The sequence below is a fragment of the Miniopterus schreibersii genome (assembly GCF_964146895.1).
Source record: "Miniopterus schreibersii genome assembly, chromosome: 15".
NCBI lineage: Eukaryota > Metazoa > Chordata > Mammalia > Chiroptera > Miniopteridae > Miniopterus > Miniopterus schreibersii.
The window spans coordinates 51367984-51391561 of NC_138115.1; the positions used below are offsets into that span (position 1 = coordinate 51367984).

Sequence of the window (23578 nt, forward strand, 5' to 3'; positions counted from 1 at the left end):
TGTGCAAGGTTAGGTGGGGCACACGCTGTGGTTTTCTAGTCTAGATGGCTTCCCTCATACCCTAAAAGGGTCCATAAGCCCCCAAAGACTAAGCGCTCCTGCTCTAGAGGATCAGTGTGAGGCGAAATACCAGCTAACAAAGGGCACAGGCGCTGCGCCCTCTGCTGCTGCGAGGAGCTGCAGGGTCTCTCAAACAATGGAGTACATGCCGCAGGTGCCCCTCTTCACCACCTCTGTTCTCGAGCCCAAGCTGAAATGTCCCCCAGCTGTCCTCTATTAGGCATTTCCACATCACAGATCTCCCACCAAGTTAAAGTAACACTCTCGTTGCTGATAGAATCAATGTTTCCAGATTGTCTTGGGCTAGGAAAGAAAAGGTTCCCTAAACTGAACAGTAAAGACTAAAGGAGGCAATAGTTTTACAGGCCAAATAAAGTTTAGTGGCTTTACACTCCAATTAAGGATGGGGAAATTAGTGACACACTCAGGTCGGGCTCCACCACCAGCTGCTCCTTCAGCCTAACTTACTACTTATAATTGAAGGGAAATGGAACTTGTGCCCTTGTCACTATTCAGATGACAAAAGGGTTCAGTAAAACTTGCCCTTGTATCATCAATACTGTCATGTGTCCCTTGCCCCTTAGTCCCTCTTACCCGGCTCTGTGACCATGGCTAGGGACAAGGCAAGTCCTCCATTGAATCTCCCTAACCTCCAGTATGGAAAAAGCGGAAGCTGGTAAATAGCAAGTGGACAGCTAGAAGGTGCTCCCTCCGAGCCCCACGGAGGACGTGTGAGGAAGAGTCTCCCTAAGCTGGTGGCTTTCATTCCTGAGGGCCAGAAGCATGTATGAGCTGTCTCCCCTCCCCCCGCCCCCGTTCTACCACCACACCAATGGTTATAAAAAACCAGACACCTACTATAAAGACACTTGGCATCTGCTGGGCCTAGGCCAGCACAATAGTTTCCACAGTGATGAAAACGTCTGTATTTGTGCTGTGCAATATGGTAGCTACATGAGGCTACTGAGCACTTGAAATATGGACATTAAAATGAAGAACTGAATTTTTTAGATTGTATGACTATAATTTTAATGGCCACATGTCCATGTGGTTAGTGGCTACTATGTTTGGTGTAATACCGTGGCTGAGAGAATGCTGGCCAGGTTAGCTACACGGAAAATAGCTGCTGTCACAGGGATTACTCCCGTCAGGCCCAGCAGCACAAGGAAGCACAGGGCCACCCGAGCACGAGTCTGTCAGCAGTGATGTGTCACAGAGACGCTGCCAAGCGTGTCCCCTGGAAACAGTGCAGCTGCAGAGCAAGCAGACCCCTGGAGCCATCAGCTGGGTTACTCAGGATTCCTTAGCATGGTCGAACAATGACTTCAGAAACCTGTCCTAATGGGAAACTGCTGGGAAAATGGGAGCTTTTTCTTTCTAACTTGGAATGGGGGGGAGGCAAAAGAAGCCAAAAAACACGTGCCCCTGGCCTTGAAGGCAAAAGCAGACAGGAAAGGCTCCTCCACAAGAGGGCTTTTGCTCCTTCAGAACCTGAGAGAGGAGCAGGACAGACGCCGGCTCCGCCCTGGGAAGAACTGCACTCAGCCGCCCCCGAGGCTCCCGCTACCAGCCCCCAGTGAGCTCGTGCGTATCTCTGGCTGCCTTCGCGCCACAACAGAGACCATGCGGCCGCGAGAGTGAACACTGACTGCGCCCGTTATGGACGACACTTGCCAGCCTGTTTTAAAGCTAAGGGATAACAGCTGCCTGGCTCCACAGTCTGACGGGAGAGCAGAGGGTCAGAGACGGGAAACTGCGGCTGCTCATGGGGCCGGGGGGCTGAATGCACAGCTAAGGGGCACGGAGTCCTGGTGCGGCTTCCACTGGGGCTGGGCTGGGGCAGAGCAGGCACCTTGCCCGGGCTCGGCCCCGTGGCCGGTCCTGGACTTACTGTCCCCCAGGATCAGCTCCACCTCCTCGTCGGCGTCGGAGTCCTCGTCCTCTCCATCCTCGCCCTCCTCCAGGAGGTTGGCCAGCTCCTCGTCGGAGGGGGAGAAGTCGTTGTCCCCCTCCTCCCCCGCGTTCTCGTTGGCGTCCTCCTCTTCCAGCTCCGCCTCCAGCAGCTGGTCAGTGTCCAGGTCGTCCAGGTCATCGGTGTCATCGTCGTCGTCGTCGTCTTCCTCCTCCTGCTCCTCCTCTTCCTGGAAAAGAGCAGCCAGCCCGCGAGGGTGAGCACGGGGCGGGCCGTGGGGTCCCCTCCTTCCCAGAGAGGAAACGTCGTGGAGGGCGGCGGTCCAGGTTAGCACAGCCAAGGGGCAGCAGCCTCGTCAGCGGGGCAGCACCAGGCATGTGCGTGGCCCCCGAGACTGTGAGGGTGATGTGACTGGTCACACAGCCCTCACCCAGGGACGGCGAGCTCGCCTGCAGAGGCCTCTGCCGTCCACACTCTAGGCTCCTCACAGACAACCCCAAGGGCTCTTCTCTGCCTGCATCAGCCAAACCAAGAGAAACCCAAGGAGGCACCGGAACAAAAGCTGCTACCCGTGGAAGCTACCGCTCTCCTACCCACAAGGAGAACACAGCTCCTGGGGCTCTGGCTCCAAGTTCCTGCCGAGGCTGTGGGTAACCTGCACTCGGTCTGAACCACACAAATCGGATTCGGTGCAAAGCACTGACACGAGCCCACTTTCCGTTACAGACACAGCGTGTGCTAGAGAAACTGTCCTAACTTTCATTCTTAAGAGACCTTCCCAAAGGTGGGAAAACTACCATAAAATGAAACGCTTGGCTCTAGGTGCCCGGCTTTGTAAATGACACGTTCTGGCATCTGCGCAGATGCCAACTCGGCACTAGCACCTAAACAGCTTCCCTTCAAGCAGAAGAGGGCACAGCACCTCTGCCTTGACAAAGACGACAGGTGTTTCCAAGTGTGACCCGCAGTCAGTCAGTCACCCTTCCGCTCAAATACCAACTGCCAGCCTTGCCAGGAGGAAAAGGTGACGAACCGGGAGAACAGCAGCGCAGCTTCCCCAAAAGTGGAATTCCGACCGGAGCCCACCGTCCTCGTATTTCAACATGTCATATTTTACGAAGTTTAAACTGCTTTTCCTCCTCCCAACATCTGTTCCTGGTGTTCACGCTACTTAAGAGCTACAGGCTCATTTCAGAGTCCGAGGTGCTTGTGTTCTACTCTCCTCGCTGACAGGATCTAATTCACGTTCATTTTAAACTTTGTAGGAGGGAAAGGGCCTTTTGGGTGCCCCCGGCCAGGCTCCGGCAGCCATGTGACCAGCGCACACTCTTGCCGCCCGCTGCCGGCGGGAAGCCCGCTCGGGGAACACACTTGGGGAGCACAGTGTGTCCCAGATTCCAGATGCAGGGGAGGGAGAAAGGGCCTGACTCTCCTGCTTTTTAATACAAATTTAAGGTTAACTATAATCAGTTGAAAGTAGCTGGCTTTTCAAATGGTCAATCGCTAACCCCTGGCTTTGTCATTTCCCCGGCACCACAGCTGGGCTGGGCTCATTTTGTTTAATTCTCTTCCGAGGATCTTTTTCCCACTGCTTTTCGGGGAGGGGAAGGAGAGAGGGACAGGGAGGGAGGAGGAGGAGGGGAGACATTTTTCAAAACAACACAGACACCAGAACCCCAGTGGAGAACACGAGCTTGGACAGCGACTGGCTTCTCTGCCCATCAAGCGCCGGCAGGCGGCAGACGAGCAGCCGCCAGGTGAGCTGGGTCGCTCACACTACAACACAAAGGTGCAGCTCCTTCCTTGTTAATCTCCAAACTTATTTAAACATAAGGGAAAAGACAACCATTTTTATGGTATGTACGTTACATCCCTGAGACTTTAAACAGATGACCGTTTATGCAGGCACTTTACGCTGGACCATTTCATCAAACGGCAGCTGGCCGCTGGGCTTCTGAGTTTATTTTGCTGAGGTAAAAAGGCAAATTCAAAGGTCTCGGTCACAGGTGCCTGCATCCCTGAGTGACTTCAGTCACACCCGGACACCTGAGAAGACCTGAGAGCAGATATCCAGACTAGGACAAAACTTTAAATAGCAAATGACTCGTATGAAAATGAAGACTCTAGTTTTAAAATCAGGTGAAGCACACAAAGGAAAATGAGTTTAAAAAAAAAAAAAAAAAAAACTACCACGGGGAGAAGTATGCTGGAGACAGTAAGGACAGCGACGTGACACACGGCTCCAGGACAGGTGAGCCAGCATCAGGGAAACTCGCTTCAACAGGTAGGCCTTAACCCACTAAAGCTTACCCCACTGAGTCAAATATCGAAACACCAAGGGCTTAAGGGTGAAAGTAGTTTTCAAATGGCTGTCCTTTGATGAAATGCACCCAATGACCCATGGACCGAGGTGTGAGTGTGTATGAAACGTGCCCAAGTCCTGAGAAACGCAGAAGCGATGCTAACTCACCCCACTGCACACCTACCCCACACCCCGAGTCTTCTCCAAGGCGGCGAGACTGCGCGCTCCTCCACAGACAGGCGCAGGCCACGCGGCGGGGCACCCCTGAGCCTGCTGCCCTGACCCTACTGTCCATGCCAAGGCGGCTTCCTCCTCCTGCCTCAAAGTCAGGAGTCCTGACCACCGCTCCTCCCCCTTAACCTCTCAGAAGGCAAGTTAAGTAGAACCACAGAAAAATAAGCTGTCTTTTTTCCTGCTTCAGCCTCTGCAGGACAAACCAGAGGTTCACAGCCTGTAAAGCCCAATGGGGCGCACACACCTAAATCTCACACTGACAAAGCAAACACCCTGGCTCAGTCAGTGCTACCTCCTGTCAGAGGAGCACAAGTCCCTCACCCACAGCATCAGACTTCATCCAAAAAATGCATTTAAAATTACCATTTTCAAAAACTATTGCTCTTAAACAATTCTTTTAAATCTTAAACAACAAGCTGTTTGGGAAGGACACTAACCAAGCTACTTCATTAGACCGAACCAGTGAGCATGATTTACCAAGGAGCAGGGAGGGGTGGAGGGAGCTATGGCAGAGATTCCTCTCGTCCAAGGGTCCCCCGCCCCGCCCAGGGCACCAGCACTAAGCAACACCATAGCGAAAGGTGGGAAAAAACAGAAAATGAACCCGAGATCTGGATAAAAGACATCTGCCCGCTTTAACATCTGCAGCAAGAAAGTAAAGCCCTGGTCATTTATTTCAACTCTGTATTACTCGGCAAGCAATACATAGTCAAGTTAAACTAAAGAATTTGGCCTGGAGAGTGTAAACTTAGAACGTGGTTCTGAGCCCGAGACACAGGAAGGATCCGTTTCGGAACTGACGCTGACATGTGACGCAGGCGAGCACCTGGCACCTGAAAGGAGAAGCTAACGCTCTGGGACGTGATACTATCCACTCACACTTCATAAACATTTAACTTCTCAAAGGCATCAAATCTTCTCTGTACCTATAAGCTCTATTACTCTGAAAACAAGCTATGCCATAAAGTGGGCATCCTGAGGTCGCCCCCAGGGTGAGTTCGAGGAAATCTCTGGAACAGAATCACGAAGTGCTCACCCGCCCGTCAGTTCACAGCGAAGGCGCGGGAGCATCAGGCACTGGCTAAGGCTCTAACAAAATCCCTTCTGAGTTTGTGACTGAGGGCACGTGACGCCTTCAGAACGTGCCAGCAGGTATAGCGAGGGCTGCTCCTTAGCCCACAGCGAGAGCAGGAGAGCAGGGCCCCTGCACAAAGTGTCGGCAGCCGCCCAGGCTCAGCAGTGAGTGCCCCTAGGACCCGGGAGCCGTGGCTAATTCCCCTCAGGGCACAGGCCCGGGCTGGGGCTGCAGCTCAACCCCCCCCCCCCCCCAGGTCGACAGAGATGGGACACGCGAGCAGGTGCCGCACCCACCTGGTCCTCCTCCTCCTCCTCGTCCTCCGCCAGCCGCTGCCGGCCCACCTCGTAGAGCCGGCACACCGTGTCCATGTTGAGCGCGTCCATGCTGCTCTGGTTCTAAAAGAGCACCCAGGTCACGGGGGGCGGCAGGAGGCAGCCACAGCCCAGCCCTCAGCTCTGACCAGCACCCTGACCCTGAGGCTGAGCTAGCAGATACCCCAATACCCTAAATTCTTAAACTGACTCTGGAAATGCTACACCCAGGACACGAGAAGGAACAAACCAAGGACAACAGGCTCAGCCAGCGAGGGATGTAGACACGACATCACCGTTCTCAGAGTAAACCTGTCCTGTCTGGCGAGGGATCCAGACCCCTCTAAAAAGGGGGTGACGAGTGAGTCTAAGGTAACGGGGGCCAGACTCTCCGCCCTGTTTTATCCTGGCACTTTCCTATTACTCCTCTTATACTGTGTATCTTCCAAATCCCCTCAAGTGAGGGTATCAATAGTCTACCATCAGGAACCCATCAGCTTTATAATATCTCTTACTCCGAAAAAAATTCCCGCAGTCCAGGAATCCTAAATATCACAACAAACAGCAGGGCTCTGCTGGCTCCCTTTACCTCAATGACAGCCAGGTAGCAGTCCTTGGTGTCCGTGCACAGGTCAAAGATGTTCCGCTTAACATCGATGGTCGCTGGAAAGCAACGGACGAGACTCAGGACTGGACTATACTGTGACCCTACAACCAGCTTCTCCTCTACAGGAATTCAAGGTGACTGTTCATAAATATCCCATAACTCCTCTGCTTTCCCATGAAAATTACAGTCCTCCCGGAAAATGGAGGCCCCTCAACAAGGAACATGAAAGTACAAATGACCGAGGTCCGCCCCCCGCGCTCACCTATAGGCTTGTAGTCAGTTGCGTTGAATGTCCGGAAGGACGACCCGAAAGGGCTCTTCATCCTTTCCTCCATCAGGTCATCCTCATCGTCCGCCTGCAGCATCGCTGGTGGGGGGAGAGGGCGGGCAGGAGGCACTATTAGAACCCAAACGTCCCTATTGACAAGCGTCCTCCGTGCACCGCCCACCTCGGCAAGCACGCCCGCCCTCCCACTGGCTCCCAGCAAGGACGGCATCGCGGGACAACAAACGCGAAGCTTTCTCTCCAAGCTCATGACACGCATGGGAAGTTGCTGCATGAAATTTCTTTCTACACAAGATTTACTCACCTTCAAAGCCAGTGACCTCTTACCCTAAATCAACCTATTTTTCATCTTCTTTTGTCACCACTTGTTTATCATTTTATCTTTTATGCTACAATTTCCAGTGCTTTTCAAGTCACATTTGAGAGCACTTTCCGAAAAGGAAGTATGAACCAAGTGAGCGGAAAGCAGGGAGAGGGGACACCGAAGGGAGGGGAGAGGCGCACCTCCATACATCACCGTCCCCGTGTGGTTGAACACCACGCGGCACTGATCCAGAGCAGGGACTGTGTGCAAAAGATGGAAAGTGCGAAGGTCCCACTGGGAAGGGAGTGGTCAAGAAAAATTTTATTTATTAAAAACTATTTTACACAAAACTTTTTATCTAACCTCCTGGGAGAAATTCTGAAATATCACTTTCCCCCCTCCTGCTAGGTATTAATGTTTTAAAAGTCAATGAGATCAGGGTAAGATAAAAGCATGTTATTAGAGTCCCTAAAAACCTCCTCGGTCTCTTCCCTCACAGGAAAGCTACATGAGTTCCCTTCCTCTCAACAGAACTTCCTTTTACTCTTATGCCTAGCAACTGGTTCCTACAGAGCAAAAATCAAGTCGTTCTGAAGACAGTAAAAGTCAATTTGGTACTTGGGGAAGTGGAAGGCAGCAAAGCTGATGAATTTTCACAACACAAAGAAAATGTGCTTGTGAAAGTCACTGGTAATTACCAACCCAGACACAGGTCCATTTGGAGGCTCACGAACACCTCAAACCACAGGACAGATACCAGATTATTACCTGTGTGGGACCTGTGTAAATACTTTAAACAGATACCGACAGAAAAATAAATCATTTCTGTATCACAAACTAGATAAATGGGAAGTAAGACCTGGGTATAAAGGATACAATCTCAGTATTAATGATGACCTCCAGCCCGTTCGGATGGAAAACGCCACTGATGTTCATGTTGAACTTGTCAAACTTGTGGATGGCCTGTGCAGAGCGGACATCCCAGAGGACGCCATCATTTAAGACAAGATCATCTGTAGGGTTAAAGGTGGCACAGTTCCTCTTGTAGTTGTTGGCAAGATCTGGGTTAAACAGAGTCAACAGCTTGTTGCCAGTCTGAATATCATAAATCTTTAGAGAAGAAGGGGTGGGAAGAGAAAAATCAGACCAATCCATTCATTGACAAATTCAAAGAGAAGTTGTATAAAATATCTCTCCCATGCTTTCCAAAACCCACCAAAATTACAAAAGCCCTAACATTGCACAATAACTGGAAAACAGGAAGACCACAGCCGTCTAGCAAAGTTTAAGTGCTTCGGTTCCCAGTCACGGTTCGAAGAGTGTTCACACGTACGAAAACGAGAAGTGTGACAGCAACAGGGAAAGAACACCCTCTTCTACCTGCCCCCTTTCAAGAAACAGAACGTTTCTGAGACTGAAACTGAGGAATTCTCCATATGGATTAACCCGTAATTATCCATAGAATACGCATATGGGTTACTTTTTGAAAAAAGGCATTAATGAAATACCCTTCTCCTTACAATCTCCTGATGTACGTGCCTTAGCCCTACAATACTGAAAGTTCCGAAGTCTACACTGTGCAGCCCATGCAGAGACCAGCTGTCCCATCAGCTGTAATAGTTCCAACCTTTTAAAACCCTCCTTTAATATAGGAACAAATAAGGAGACATCACAAGGACACAAACAAATCCAGGTCATGGGACAAGACAACTAGCCTGGTCTCTTCAAAAGTGAATGTCATGAAAACTGGAGAAATGATTCTTGGCTTTAAAACATTAGTGAGACATAACAACCAAATGCAATGTGTGAATCTTGGCTGGATCCTGGTTCAAAAAAAACAAAAAACATTTGAAACCAAACATAGCAGGAACAATCAGAAAAACTGGGTATGGAATGGATACTAGGTGACATTTGGGAATTACTGTAAACTTCCTTAAACATGATAGAGTGTATTATGTAAAAATGTCCTTACTGTGGGGATATACTTTCTACAAGACAGGGATAAAAGTCATGATGTTTGCAACTTACTTTCAAATGATTCAGAAACACACACACATTTACACAGAAAGAAAATATGGCAAATTATTAAACTGATAATCTAGGTGGTAGGTATATGTACTATTCTTCCAACTCTTCTATATATTTTAACATTTTCAGAAGTTTGGGAGAAATCCCCTTCATCACCCCATACCCCTCACCTCAAGCTACTACCCACTTCTCTTTGTTTTCAGCAAAACCTTCAAAAAACTTGTCTATTCCCAGTGCCACCCACTGCTCTCCTGTGTTCTCCCATGAACCCACTTGAATCAGATTTCTAGCCCATGGAAACTTAGACGAAACTAGCTCCTGACAGTTAACAAGACCTCCATGTTGTTAAATCAAAGGTTACTTCTCAATTTTCATCTTAGGCAGCTAGCTCATCAGCAGTTTCTGACCCAGCTGATCAGTCCTTCCTTAAGAGTCTTCCTTTGTCTTCTAGGGCACACCTTTTTCCTGGGGTATCCTGCTGCTTTACTAGCCACTCTTTGGCCTCCTTCCCAAGGTCCTCACTTAGCAACTTCTAAATATTGGAACAAGCCAGGACTCTGGCCCCCAGCTCTTCTCTAGCTTATTCAGTGATCTCATCCAGGTTCATGGCTCTAGATACTATCAGCATGTGGACAATTCCTGTATCTGCATCTCCCACTCCAGAACTCTCTCCTCAACGCCCAACTTGTATATTCAACTGGCCATTCCCTACTTGAATGCCTAACAGAATAACAAACTTCATGTGTCCAAAACCCAGGGCCCAGCTCCATCATCTGTCAGTGCCTCCACACCATGAGCACCTGGGCTCAGCCCCACGGCAGCACTCACAGGTAGACTGGCACAACAGCCTCCTAACTGGAAAGCCTGCTCTTACTGCTCTCACAGAAACCAGACTCACACACTTAGGAACTTTAAATCCAATCATGTGTCCTCTGCTCACCCTTCAGTGTCTTCACCTCACTCAGAAGTAAAGACAAAAGTCGTAACAGGCTACAAGATACTACACAACATGCCCCCACTGACCTCAGCTCTTCCTCTCCTCTCCCTCCTTCCTCCCAAGAGCTGACTCCCTTGTGATCCCCTCACAGGACACTCTTCCCCCAGATACCTGCATGACACCCACACCTCCTCCGTGAGGCTGCTTAAGCATTATCCAGTCAGGACACCAACTACCCAGATAAAGCACAAGTACCCCACACCACTAGCAAGCGCTCGACCTCTTACCTGCTTTCTGCTCTGCATCAGCTCTTACCACCTGACACATCACATATTTGCTTCTTTATTTATTGTCTCCCATTGAGGGTCCACAAAAGCAAGGACTTTATTTCATCTAAAACTTAGTATTTTAAAATACCTGCTATGCTAATGACATCTTTCTCAAACTGCCAGATTAAGTTCCTGTTTGTTCCTTTTACATTTTTCCCAGATAGCTTAGAACTAGGCTCTAGCCAGAAACAGTACTGCTGAGCAACCTCTAGTTGCCCACGGGGCCTAAGTCCTCAGTCAGTCCAGAAGATTCAGTATGAACAGACAGGCATAGAGTCTGAAAGCAGAGGATCCAGTACTTACGTGGGCTATGTCTCCTTTCGTGCCTATGACGCGGTCCTGTGAGTGCTTACTGAACTCAACATAGTGATCTTCGGTGAAGGAATGCCTGCGGACAAACAGGTGCTCGAGTGATGCCCTCAGGACATACTCAACAGACTGAAAATAAAGGTGAGCCTCAGGCTCATGCCCAACCACACTCACCTGCAGATTCTCAGCTCCCAAAGAGGAAAATATCGTACACTTAAGATTAAAAAGAAAATTCCCTTCATCCAAGGAGATCCAAAATAATTTATGGGAATTACTGGATTAAAGAAATGGCTAATAAGGCACACCTGCCTGTGAACTTTGCCCCAGCTGAGTGCAGCTGTCACGTGTGCATGTGAAAAATAAACACGTGCCGTGTGGGTCAGCAAAGGTCCTGCTGGGATGGGAATGTATATTCCTAGTCAGCATGTCTAGGAATTAAGAAAGATAAAGCCTTATCTTATTAAACATGAGCCACAGATGAGGAAGAGAGAGACGCAAAAATTCTCAACCTTTCTCTTTTCCAAAAGGCTCTGAGTCTAAGGATCAGATGAAGGGGGTATTAGGTAAACTGAAACACAGAGGCTAGGTTGTACACGTAGATACATACTTCATATCAAACACTGATTTCATTCCCCAAAGTGCAGACAGAGGCTGGCTCCAAGTAGCAGACGTCAGCAGCAAGGACCCGTCCTGAAAGAAGGAGGCCCAAGGTGGGTTTCACTACCTGCCAGTAGGAGTCTGAAATGCAATCTTAAAAAAGTACTGTGGAATTATAAAGAAAAACTCACAGGAACCAAGAAAAGGTCAGAAGCTGCTAGGATTTAGGTACATGCCCTTGCAGTGTACTAAAAACTAGCTAAGTTTAAGATAACACTCAATCCTCTTGAACGAGTAGCACAGAATGCAACAGCTCCGAAGATGGAGGGGAAGCAACGTGGGAAGGTATCAAGAGGTTCCTCATTTCTTAATATTTGGCCACATTCCTCATTTTTGAAACATCAGTCAATTGAAAACATTTGTTAGACTTCCAAGCTAGGACTCTTAAAGGTCTTTTAGAAAGAAAACTAAGTAAAGGGTGAGTTTACTCCCCCTTCCCTCTAAAATTAGAAAAACTGTCCCTGTCATCTGAACAGTCCTGACAGAATAGCAAAGGTGTCAATTCCATCACAAAGCTGTACTGATAAACTATGGCCCACTAGAATCACACAATGCTTATTTTCCTAAAACTTCACAGGACTTCGGGATTTCTTACATAAAAATAAAATTCTTATGTTCATAGTTGGTAATCTCAGTTTCCAACTGAGACAACTTAAAATACCTATAGATATATATGCGCACATATACGTATATATACACAGATAGATAGACAGATTACCTCTAGGTGTTAGAACAGGCCAGATAAATACTTAGAAGGCCAGGTAAATACATTATGCTCTGTAGGCCATATGGTTGCAGCTACTCAACTCTGCCATTGAAGCACAGAAGCAGCCACAGACAACACATAAACTATGAGCATGGCTATGTTCCAATAAAACTTTATGTACAAATACAGGCAGCCAGCCACCCAACGGGGCCAAAATTCACCAACCCATCTTAGAAAAATGACTGAGAACAACGTAGGAGGGGACCCTTACCCTGGAAGGTTCGAGGTGCGTGATGGCCGAGTTGTGACAGTTATAGCTGGCCTCCTCCTGCCCACTAAACACATTGTAGAGCTTCAGCTGCCCTGTGCAGGTGCCGAGCATCAGGAACCGCTCCCGTGCTGAGAACGCACAGCAGGTGAAGCCGCTCTCATCCTCATTGGCTTCCCGGAACACTGAGATAGGGCGAAACCTGAGCCAACGAGAGAGAGAATCAGAGACAAAGAATGTGCAGGGACTCAGAAAAAGAAAACTTTGCTAGAAGGATGAAAGAAAACATAGAGCATTTATGTCTCAAACGTTCTTCCAACACAGCACATGACCTTTAGTAGTTCATTTTCACCTTAAATGAAAAAAGGCTCTCCACCCACAAGTTTAGACAATAACTAAAATTCCCAAGTTTGAAACCTGTAACCCCATGACCTTTACCTAAGATTTATAAAGAACCAAAACAGGAGACAACCTGGACCAGCACAGAAACAAGCTGGGGAGCCTAGAGACAGCATGTTCCATGGGTTCTAGAAAACACACTCGTCGTAACAAGAACACACAGTATTCTATCAGTATGTTGCCAACAATCACACAAGGAACCCATGGTTGACGAAAGGGGGTACAGTCACACTGCTCGATTCACATAAATCTCTGGTATTTCAGGACAATAAAGGATTTTCTGGACTAATCACTTGATGCTGATATGGCCCCAATCATTCCAATTCCCAGGGAGTGAGGGGGCCTCTCCTTACCTGCTAAAGATAAGGTGCCTGTCAAAGCATCCGCCATCCACCCCACCATACTTTGGAAACGATGCTCTGCGATTCAGCCTGGAGGTAAAGTTTATTGGCGCCTGCCGCCTCTGTTTTGGCTCAGGACACTGATGAGGAGTAAAGAGAGAGAAAGGTGGGCAGGTGGCCACTGGGTTCTTGCAGCGTGCATGCTGCTCTCTAAGATACTCTGTGATGATACTGTCCAGTGTAGGTGGGGAAGGAAGATGTCTGTCCAGCTGCTTTTTTATGGCTGGGCTTTGGCTGTAGGCGCCATGGTCCGACTTCTGCCGCAACACTCTGATTTTCCTGCCATTGCAGGGTGACGGTCTCTCTCTGATAAAACTGATCCTACCAATCAAAGGGGAGTTGCCCGCATAAGACGGGCCAGGCAGAGCTAGCGAACCCTGGGGTGGCCGTGGCTGAGGATGGGCAGTGGGGGCAGGAGGAGCAGTGGCACCCACAGTCACATGGCTGCCCAGTCGAGTTGCGATGCCGTTAGCAATACGAGGGGTTCGGGGAAGAGAGACGGGAGAAGCAGCAGCAGTGACTGGGGTGAAGGCAGAAGAATGGGAGGCAGCAGTCATGGGCAGGTCAGCCTCTTTCGTCAGCACAGTTGCTGTCTCCCCAAGCCCTTTAGAAATCAGATGGTTTCGTATCAACAGAAGCAGCTCTTTCTCAGGGAAGGAGATCCTTGACTGGGCAACAACATCTGCTTTCTGCAGCCGTGCCAGGGACACGTCAGTACCAATGAGAAGCGGCTTTCCTGACACCCGTTCAATGAGCTCGGCAGCATACTTGCAGAACTTGACATGGTCACTGCGCTTGTCCTGCAGCACAGGTTCCTTCATCAGCTGCTGGATCTGGCAGCTGCTGAAAAGGGGCAGCTTGCTGATGATCTGCCGGACAGTGCTGCTTCGAGACAGGCCCACCAGGGCCTTACAAGCCAGGGCCCGGATCTGGTCTGCATCTGTGATGGGCATCTTGATGGACAGTAAGGACAGGAGCACCTTGATACCATTGTTGGACTGGACCACATTCCACATCTTGGCCAGGGTGTGCTCGCTACTTTTGGGAGTCTGCGGCAGCTTCCTCCGAGGAGTTCCAGAGATAAACTTGCCAATACTGGAAATTCGGTTATCTGGGCCACACACACAGTTTATGATAATCTGTAGTGCTGACTTCTGAATTTCAGCATCATGGATAAAGAACTCACCCTCAGCCACTCCCAAAATAATGCTGATACCTAAGTGGAAGGGGAGAAACAAAACATTTTATATTCTCTCTCATAAAACCCATGGAGAACTTCAATGGCTGTTTCAGAGTCAAAATTTAAAGTTCTATTCATTTTATTCCACTTAAACTACCACACTTTTTAGAAAATGTACATGGAATTGTTTGTGTAAAATACAATCAGTTCTGCTGCAATGTACCTTTAGGATACAATAGCTCATGTGCAGCTGTTAAACAGGGGAATGATGTCAGTAGTATTTGGAGGTCACTAAGTTAATGTGCAAGTTTTCCTAGGTAAGAAGAGCAAAAATAATGGGACTAAATTAAAACCTTCAGCAGGAAAGAAAAAACCCTCTGCCTGGCAGCAGGAGCCTTTCTGCTATATGAGGAAAGTTAAAAACAAGCGGCTGTGCCTTGAGCTTCCTCCCCAAGTGGTGCACCCGAGAGCCCACAGCCAGACACACTGCTTTCCATGCTCACCTTAGCAGCAGCTCTCATCAGCCCTGCTCTCAAGTGTAGCATTTTCAAACAGTGCATTTTTCTTTTGTTGTGTATGACAGCTTCTATTATCCTGAGCTGCCTGCCAATTACTGATTTTATTAGGGCTTAGATTACAAGGCTACAAAAGTTTTTTACTATCTGCCCCACCCACTTTTCCTACACACCTTATTTTCAGCACGAGGCTCTGCAGAGTGCAAGGTTTTGGGGAATGCACACAAACCATACATCAGAAATGCCTGTACCATGCCTGGCCGGGCGTGGCTCAGCGGCAGTTGGGGTTCGATTCCCGGTCAGGGCACATGCCCGGGTTGCGGGCTAGCGGATCAATGACTCTCTCATCATTGATGTTTCTACCTCTCTCTCTCCCTTCCTCTCTCTGAGATCAATAAAGATATATAAAAAAAGAAAAAAAAAAAAAAGAAATGCCTGTACCACCCAACGCCCGAGTTCACTGACAGGACTCCATCAAGTGAAGCTGTATGGCATGACTCAGAAGGAACAAACAAAGTACCCTCTTCCACTACCTCCCTTCCTTACTACTTAGGTCAGGTAAGGAACCACAACCAGAATTAGCAAAGGAAAACAAATCCAGACCAACCAATAACAAAAACGGCAAGGTACAACCTACCTACGGTAGAGACGGTGGAGCCGGCCTCATCTAGCACATCCACTGATTCTGCCAACTGGAGCTGGATTTTTGGCACAACAGTGAGAATAGCCAGGACATCCAAGGCAAAGCGCACAGTGTCATTCCTGGACAAGAAGAATAGTTAGTCAAAAGGAAATAGGATCCAGCCACAAGAAACAACAGTTAAAAAAAAGAGGAAGAGGGGGAGAGAGAATGGGTCACAACTACTGCCTCTGTGGCTTGTCCCTAACCGTAACAGCAGGAGGGTTCAGACGTCACTGTGACATAACTTGCAGAAAACACAGGGATGGAATTTTCACCTATCAAACTGCTAAGATTAGAAACAAAGAACAATCCCCAATACTAGTAACAATGTGGAGATGCATGCTCTCAAACTTCTGGCTGGGGGAGAAATTAGGACACTCTTTTTAAAAAATAATCTGGAGCCCGGCCAGGCGTGGCTCTGCGGTTGAGCATCAGCCTAGGATCCAGGAGATGGTGGTTCGATTCCGGGTCGGGGCACGTGCCTGGGTTGTGGGCTCAATCCCCAGTTAGGGGCATGCAGGAGGCAGCCGGTCAATGATTCTTTCTCCTCATTGATGTTTCTATCTCTCTCTCCCTCTCCCTTCCTCTCTCTGAAATCAATAAAGATATTTAAAAAATAATCTGGAAATATGAAACAAAATTCTTAAAATGTTCATAACCTTTGGCCCAGGAATTTCACTTCCTGGAATCTGTCCTAAGGAAATAATCAGACATACAAACAAGTGTTTATGTATTAAGATGTCCATTATCACACTTTTTTTTTTTTTTCAAATATATCTTTATTGATTTCAGAGAGGAAAGGAGAGGGAGAGAGAGAGAGAGAGAAACATCAATGATGAGAGAGTCATTGATCAAGCCCGCAACCCGGGCATGTGCCCTGACCGGGAATCAAACCCTGATCGCCTGGATCCCAGGTCGAGGCTTAACCACTGAGCCACACCCGGCCAGGCCATTATCACATTATTACAAAGAATAGCAAAAGAATTAGAAAATCTGCCTTGGTAGGTGTGGTTAGAGCACTGGCCCACGAACTGAAGGGTCTCAAGCTCGATTCCGGCCAAGGGCAGGTACCCAGGTTGTAGGCTCCATCCCTGCCCCTGGTCGGGGTTCGTGCAGGAGGCAACCAACCCATGTTTCTTTCTCTCTCTCTCTCCCTCCCTCCTTCCACTCTCTCTGAAAAGCAATGGGAAAATATCTGCTGGTGAGGAGTTAAAAAAAAAATCAGAAAATCTTCCTGGACAACGGGAATGGCATACACATGTTACGATGCGTTCACACGCTGAGCTGTTTTCAAAGAACTCTACTAAAGGACAAGGGAAAAGCTCAGAATACAACATTAATGACACAGAAAACATGAGAGACAGTGTGAAATGTGACATACGAAGCACTGGCAAGAAGGTACAGAAAGGAAAACTCCATCTACTGCTGATGGGATCAGAAAACAGCAAGGTCCTTTTCCAAGCCCTCGGGCAACGTCCAGCACCAGTGGAAAGCAGATGCCCTACAGCCCATCAGTATACCTCACATCCTCTAGGCTCCAAAAGGAGGCTTGTGGTACCACTCATTTGAAAGCAAAATAAAAATAAAAACCCACGACAAAACATAAAATACCCATCAATAGAATAAACTTTAGATAGAAATACAAGAGTTCAAATAAATATCAACATGTCTAAACCTTATGAGAGGAAAAAAATCTGCGGAAGATGCATACAGGATAGTCTTTATGTAACTACAACACACAAGAGGACTGCGCTGTTCAGTGCACACACGCATGTACAGTGTACACACAGCGCGGAGTGTGCTACAAATTAAGAAGGCTGGTCACGCTGGGGGGCAGGCAGCGTGAAGGAGCCGAGAGAGAAGCAAACAGCAACAGCCGGCGCTGGGCACAGAGCAGCCATGCTGTTCTCTGTACTTTCTGTATTTTTAAATACTTCATAAAAAGATGAATATCATTAACTACTATAACCTTAATTATGTACAAATACATACCTCAGAGAAAATTGTGAAGACATTAACAGTGGCTAAAAATAATTTCCTCTCTTTATATAGGCTTCATATATTCGAAGCAGAAACAAGTACTTAATTTTATTTTTAGAAGTAAACTTTTAAAGGACATATTCCAAACATATTTATATTTTCTTAATAATCCATATAAGGATGTACCAATCTAAAATGTATTTATAACCTTCCTCATTACCTTTTGAGCTTTCATCACCCTTTAAACAAAATTCTCAAAAGTAAATATAACGACCTACTTTAATGCCCCTGAACAGTGGTTCTCAAAGTGTGGTCAGGGAACCCCCGGGGGTCTCTGAGACCCTCTCAGAAGGTCCTGTGATATAAAAACTGTTTTCATAATAACAGTAAGATGTTATTTCCCTGCCCGAGATGTCTCGCTCTCTCCCAAGTGTATATGGAGCTATCCAGAGGCTATGTCATGTGATGTCACAAAAGACTGAATATAAAAGGAAATATGAGAGATTAGGCCAGACATTTTAAAAACATGCTGAAATCATTTGGTTTTATTTTCAAAATTTTTCATAAAAAATGCTAACATGCAATGCGTTCATATTATTTTTAAATAAATTCATAAATAAATATTTTCACATTTTCTCAGTTTTAATTTCTAATATGGTAAATATCACTAGCTATAACACAAAAACAAAAGCTCTTTGGGGTTCTCAATAATTTTTAATATGGGAAAGTGGTCCTAAGATCAAAAAGTATGAAAGTGGATGCCCCAAAAGTATCCCCTAGATTTACTATCCTGGGATTTAGCAAACAAGCTCTATGCACCGTAAATAAGCCTCGTTTTTACGGCAGTGGATGGATGGGGAAAGTCAAGAACCACTATGTATACAAACTATTTCATTTTCTCTTCAGACTCCACCTTTACTAAAATACAGTTTTAATTCTTCTTCCATCCCCCTCCTACACACCCAACCTCCTGGCCCTATCAGCTGTCCTGAGCCCTGTCCTGCTCTGCTCTGAACTGAATTGTGAAAATCAAAATTTGAGCCCAAAATTTTAATTCCATTCACCAAATGTTCGTTAAGCGTACACTATGTGAAAACCAACATCAACTTCAGCAGAAAGCAGAATCTAATTTCCTTTGAAACCTCTCTCTGACCCCACCTTGCATAATAGGTCTTCCAATTGCAGGCAATAGAAATAAGCTGCAACAGGAGCTGGACACAAGAAAGCTTGAGGAAGACTTCCGCGGGTTCCCAGTAGAGCTGTGCTGGGCCATACTCTATCAAAAACTCCATCATTTCCACAATCTGTTCATGAGTATAGGAACATGCCTATGAGGAGAGAGACATGTTAGTAAAGAACTCGATCATTTGCCTGCTACCTTCTCTCCAGCACAGCTCAATCAGTGGCCAACAGGTTTTAACAATAAAGCTAAGTAATATAGCTTTCAAATTCCACAATCCTTCAGTCAATAGCCCACATGTAAAAAAATAAATGTTTAATTTTTCATTTATAACTGGACTCACAATACATGTTGTCCAAAAGGTAACAATGTTCAATCTGTTAGTGTGTATTTTCACAGCTTAAGAAAAAGAAGCACCATGTAAAATAATGGGTTTCTTTTCAACTTGAGATTTTTAAAACATACAGATACTAATCTTCATCCCAAACACATCAAGTCCAAAAATAACAAAGAAGTGGAGTCATAGACGCACCCTTTCAGAAAAGAAATGTCACACAGGAAGTGGGACACCTAGCACTTTTCATAAAAGACATTCCTTGTGCACACACTTCAGTTCATGTTTTAGTTCTAGTACCCAGAGAAGTAGCAATTCACAACTGGGAGCAATATGAATCCTGGAGGTCCACCCGCTGCACCCATTTTCAGGTATTCTGCCTCCACAAAGAACAAACATAACCCAATAATGTACATCCTGCAATGACTCCACTGATCTGAAGTTTCAGGCCCACAATCCCCACAGCGTGTGCTAACGGTCCCTTTTAAGTAGGGTCCTCTCACCTTGTACGGGGGTTGAGGATGCACAAGAATGCCACCCTCAGTCCTCTGAAGTGACTGCTTCACTTGTTCCAATTTAATGGCCAGGTGAGCCTCAAAGTACTTGCGCAAGGCCATGCAGGTATGCTTCCCAGTCTGGCGGCTAGCGAATATTTCATCATCACTCAGAAGTGCACCCTGATCTTCCAAATTTAGAATCTCCAAAGTACTGATCTATTAAGAAAGAAGCAAAAGAATGGAACCAAGTCAAGGGGAGGAAGGTGTGACAACAAAGAGAAAAAACTAAGAAGAGGAAAAAATTTTCAGTAAACTTTTATGTTCAACAAGACTGACAAATAACAAAGTACATCTGTCCATATCTGCTCAGAGTAGCCATATGAAAGCAAAACTCTAAACCCATAGTGGAAAAGTACATAGCTTTCAATCCTGTTTAAAGACATACAGGCACAAAACCTTTTGCTTTTAGAAAGATCAAGACTATAAACCGCAATTCCCCCTATAAGATTAAATTCAAGGCATGTCTATAACAGCACAGAGTCCTCTAAACACTTAAGAGGAAGAGAAACCTGTGACTAAAGGGGAGAAAAAAGACTTCATCTCTAAAGAAAGATGGCAAACTTCCTCCAGGGAGAAGATTCCTTCCCTCAGTGCTGTTGAAGGGCAGTCGGGACTGGCAGGACCCCTACACTTTGCAAAGAAAAGCCACTAAAGAACCTCACCAAGTTCACCAGTCGACGAAGACCATCGTAGCGGTCAAAGAGCTCCAGCACAGCCCGGAAGGAGAAGCAGATAGAGAAAAACATGGTAGCATGGCAACATCCTGAGGCATGAGAGCACTCCATCAGCCACAGGGTATAGTTCACCACATCAGACAGAACATTGTGGGGATGCATGCAAACCTGAAAAACACAAAAATAAAACAATTTTTAAATTTTTTGAGCAAGTAAATCTTTGAAAACTTCACCAATGTTATTAGACACTTTTGAACAATGATCATTCCTGGTCAAGTCATTCTGAGTTTAAAGCTTAATTTACAGATGAAGTTTTATAACAACCTATTCCAAACCTAAAAACAGCCTACATTTAGATAAATATTTAAATTCGACCTATACTTACCGACTACAAAATTTTGCAAATATTTACACCCTTTAATGCTCACAATGCTGTTACACAGGTATGAGGACTCCCACTTAATAGATGAGGAAGAGGCTCAGAGAGGTAAGGGCCGTGCCCAGGGTGGCAGCTGAGCCTCTGATACTCAAGTCCACAAGTGCAGCACCCATTCGCTCACCGACTCGTTCACACACACTCTGTGGGCAGACAAGGATTTCTAAAGCACGTGAGTTCAGTCTCTGGTCAGGGCTCATACAAGAAGCAACCAATGAATGCACAGTAAGTGGAACCACAAATTGATGTTTCTCTCTCTCTCAAATAAATAAGTAAAATTTTAAAAAATTTATTCCAACTACTTATTTCTTTCTTATCCAAAAGTTGTTCTATGAATATGCTAGACTGTCCCCCACCCCACCCCATCCCATACACCTGAATGGACTGGACTTACTCTTTCCATGGCATCCTGGTTATAGGACAGGTAATACAAGCACATGGACACACCAGTTGCAGCCATAGAGGGACGAGGAATTTCCAGTAATTTCTGTACTCCACCATGTGCAACAAATTCTGTGGCAAACTTATTATGGAGCAGGAGAGATGCTAGGTGCTAAACAAAGAAGACACGTTACCATGAAACAATCTAGAACAGCAATTTTCAACCCATGTGCCGCAAGTCAGGGGCACTGACCTCCATTCCTTTAGATCATCAAATAAAAAAATGACAACAGCCAACACAACAATAGCCATCCAGTGTGAATCAAAATTATACCTATTTTTTGGTCAGATCAGCAAAAAAAATACATTTTTTGGTGTGTCACATAATTTTAGTAATTAGCTTATGTGCCATGAGATGAAAAAGGTTGAAAATCTCTGACCTAGAAAAATCACACAATAGATTCACAAAATATTAAATGAAGCTGCTAAACACAAGGAATCCTCTGAAATAAAAAACCACCCTTCACAATAGAAGTAAAACTGCTTAAGAAAAACAAAACCACTAAGATTCCACAACACTTCCTTCCAACACAAAGGGCTTCACAAAGGTGAGAACAAGACATGAAGAATGCTGCTGTATGTGATGATAGAATCCTACAGCCGTTTTATTACTGCACGGCTTCCGTAAAGGATACTAGTCCTTTTAACATAGTCAGCTCTATACTCGAGCTTTGGTTCAGTCTCTGACTCACCATCCAATAAAACCCCAAGCTTTGCTTTCATTTACACTGATCCTAAATATATCCCCAAAGAAAATTTTTCAGCAAATGATCAAAACTAGTAAATGTTTAGAACTAACCAGAATGCACTCTGAATACGCTTTTAAAGTTTACCTTCTATGTGTTGTTAACTTCCTACTCAATTCCCACTAGCCTCTCTGGGTGGACCCTATCTTCTGGGCAATTTTAAGGGCAAGGAGTGCAATGCAAACAGCAGGCTGATTAATGACTGAATCCAGGCCAACGGAGAGGGGCCTCGGGAGAGCTAGAGCTCCCCCTCCTGTTTCTCATGCCAAGGTGTCTTCCGGGTGGTGACACAGGCACAAGAAAGACAAGACAACACAGATTTACAGTTACATAATTTGATACATTTGCGGATCTTGCCAAAGTCAGTGGCAAAAACAAGAGATATGTACCCCCTTCAGAAGTTCTCCCAACACCCAAACTCGGACTAATCCTTATTGTAATTCAGATCCCTTCCCTCTATACTCTATTTGTGTCATACAAACCTCTACCACACTCCCACCCAGTCCTTCCCCCAAAAAGTAGCCAAACGTGTATGGTTCCCTCTAACACTTAGGCCACTGCACGCAATGTTTCTCATGTCACCACGAAGTTGCAGCTCCGCTGCCAGGACAGGTGGGGGGGGGGGGGACAGAGAACAAGCAGGTGCAACTTGTATCGAGAATCTTCCTCTCCTTGGCTCACCACAGCCTACAGCTGGCTCGTCTCCCTCACATAGGAAAAGGTTCTGTTTTCTCTCTTTGTGTTGTACCTCCACACAGGCTAGTTCTTCAATTCACTAACTTCAGCTGTCTTTTCTCTTCCATAACTGCATCTCCCTTCCAAACAAACAGTACACACCTTTCTATGCTTTTATTTCCCTATAAGGAGGATCTCTTTTGTGATTTTCTCCTGTTCATCCTTATTTCATCCCACATAAGACTTTTCATGGAAATAGTTGAATAATGACACCTGTTACAATTCCTCATACAAAAACCTACAGAAACAGCAACTGCCCACATCCCTTCTTCCACTCTCTCCTGTTCACGGCCACTGGAGGCAATTGTGACCTCCAGTTTCATCCCATGGTTCAAGGTACAATCATGAGTTTACACTTACACACACACACACACACCACACACAGGGACATAGGTTACTCAGATACATATATGACCTCCTCCAAATTTAAAATTTCTAGGGTTTGAAAAGCAAATTTCTCATTACTACTTCATTTCAGTACACTCTGAAACCATGTTATCCAATGCAGCAGTCACTGGCCACATACGCTAGTTAGATTAATACTAATTAAAATTAAGTTAAAAACACAGCACCTCTGTGGCACTCGCTACATTTTAAGTGCTCACATGGGCTAGCAACCATTGTATTGAAGAGAACAGGTGCAGAACATTTCTATTATCACAGGAAGTTCTACTGGACAGCAAAGCTCTGGAATATTAAGAAGCTGTGACTTTAAAGGCCCAGAGAGAGCATTATCTTTTTCAGAGGTCTGTCCTGGAAAATAAATTTCTCTGAGAGCACAGACCACTCCTTCCTCTGTGCCCCACAATTTTTTCACAACTTCTGTAATATCAAAGAGAGACCGTAAGTTTACACGCTGTCTCTCCATAAGGAATAGTGTCAATCTACTTAAACACTGTAACATCACAGGAAGGTACTCTGTTCATTAGTTACGTGTTGAGTAGAACTATAAGACAGCCCTAATATTATTCATTCCACTTCTCTCTCTCC

At 46.1% G+C, this 23578-nt stretch overlaps 1 protein-coding gene across 4 annotated transcripts in view; it reads right to left on the reverse strand.

The window, feature by feature from the left end:
* The window catches only part of DCAF1 (DDB1 and CUL4 associated factor 1), a 41518-nt gene that overhangs the window by 2674 nt on the left and 15266 nt on the right, over positions 1 to 23578 (reverse strand). For 2 of the 4 annotated variants that reach the window (XM_081160836.1, XM_081160837.1), the window contains exons 9-23: positions 21061 to 21219; positions 20219 to 20398; positions 19503 to 19712; positions 18644 to 18813; positions 15461 to 15585; positions 13081 to 14344; positions 12332 to 12530; positions 11305 to 11387; positions 10692 to 10776; positions 7971 to 8204; positions 7295 to 7388; positions 6767 to 6871; positions 6487 to 6560; positions 5880 to 5981; positions 1952 to 2201 (exon numbers count right to left, since the gene is read on the reverse strand). In XM_081160836.1, coding sequence (XP_081016962.1) covers positions 1952 to 2201; positions 5880 to 5981; positions 6487 to 6560; positions 6767 to 6871; positions 7295 to 7388; positions 7971 to 8204; positions 10692 to 10776; positions 11305 to 11387; positions 12332 to 12530; positions 13081 to 14344; positions 15461 to 15585; positions 18644 to 18813; positions 19503 to 19712; positions 20219 to 20398; positions 21061 to 21219 — 3334 coding nt within the window. The remainder of the gene's footprint in view (positions 1 to 1951; positions 2202 to 5879; positions 5982 to 6486; positions 6561 to 6766; positions 6872 to 7294; positions 7389 to 7970; positions 8205 to 10691; positions 10777 to 11304; positions 11388 to 12331; positions 12531 to 13080; positions 14345 to 15460; positions 15586 to 18643; positions 18814 to 19502; positions 19713 to 20218; positions 20399 to 21060; positions 21220 to 23578) is intronic. The other 2 variants (XR_014000457.1, XM_081160838.1) reach the window with 2 other exon arrangements.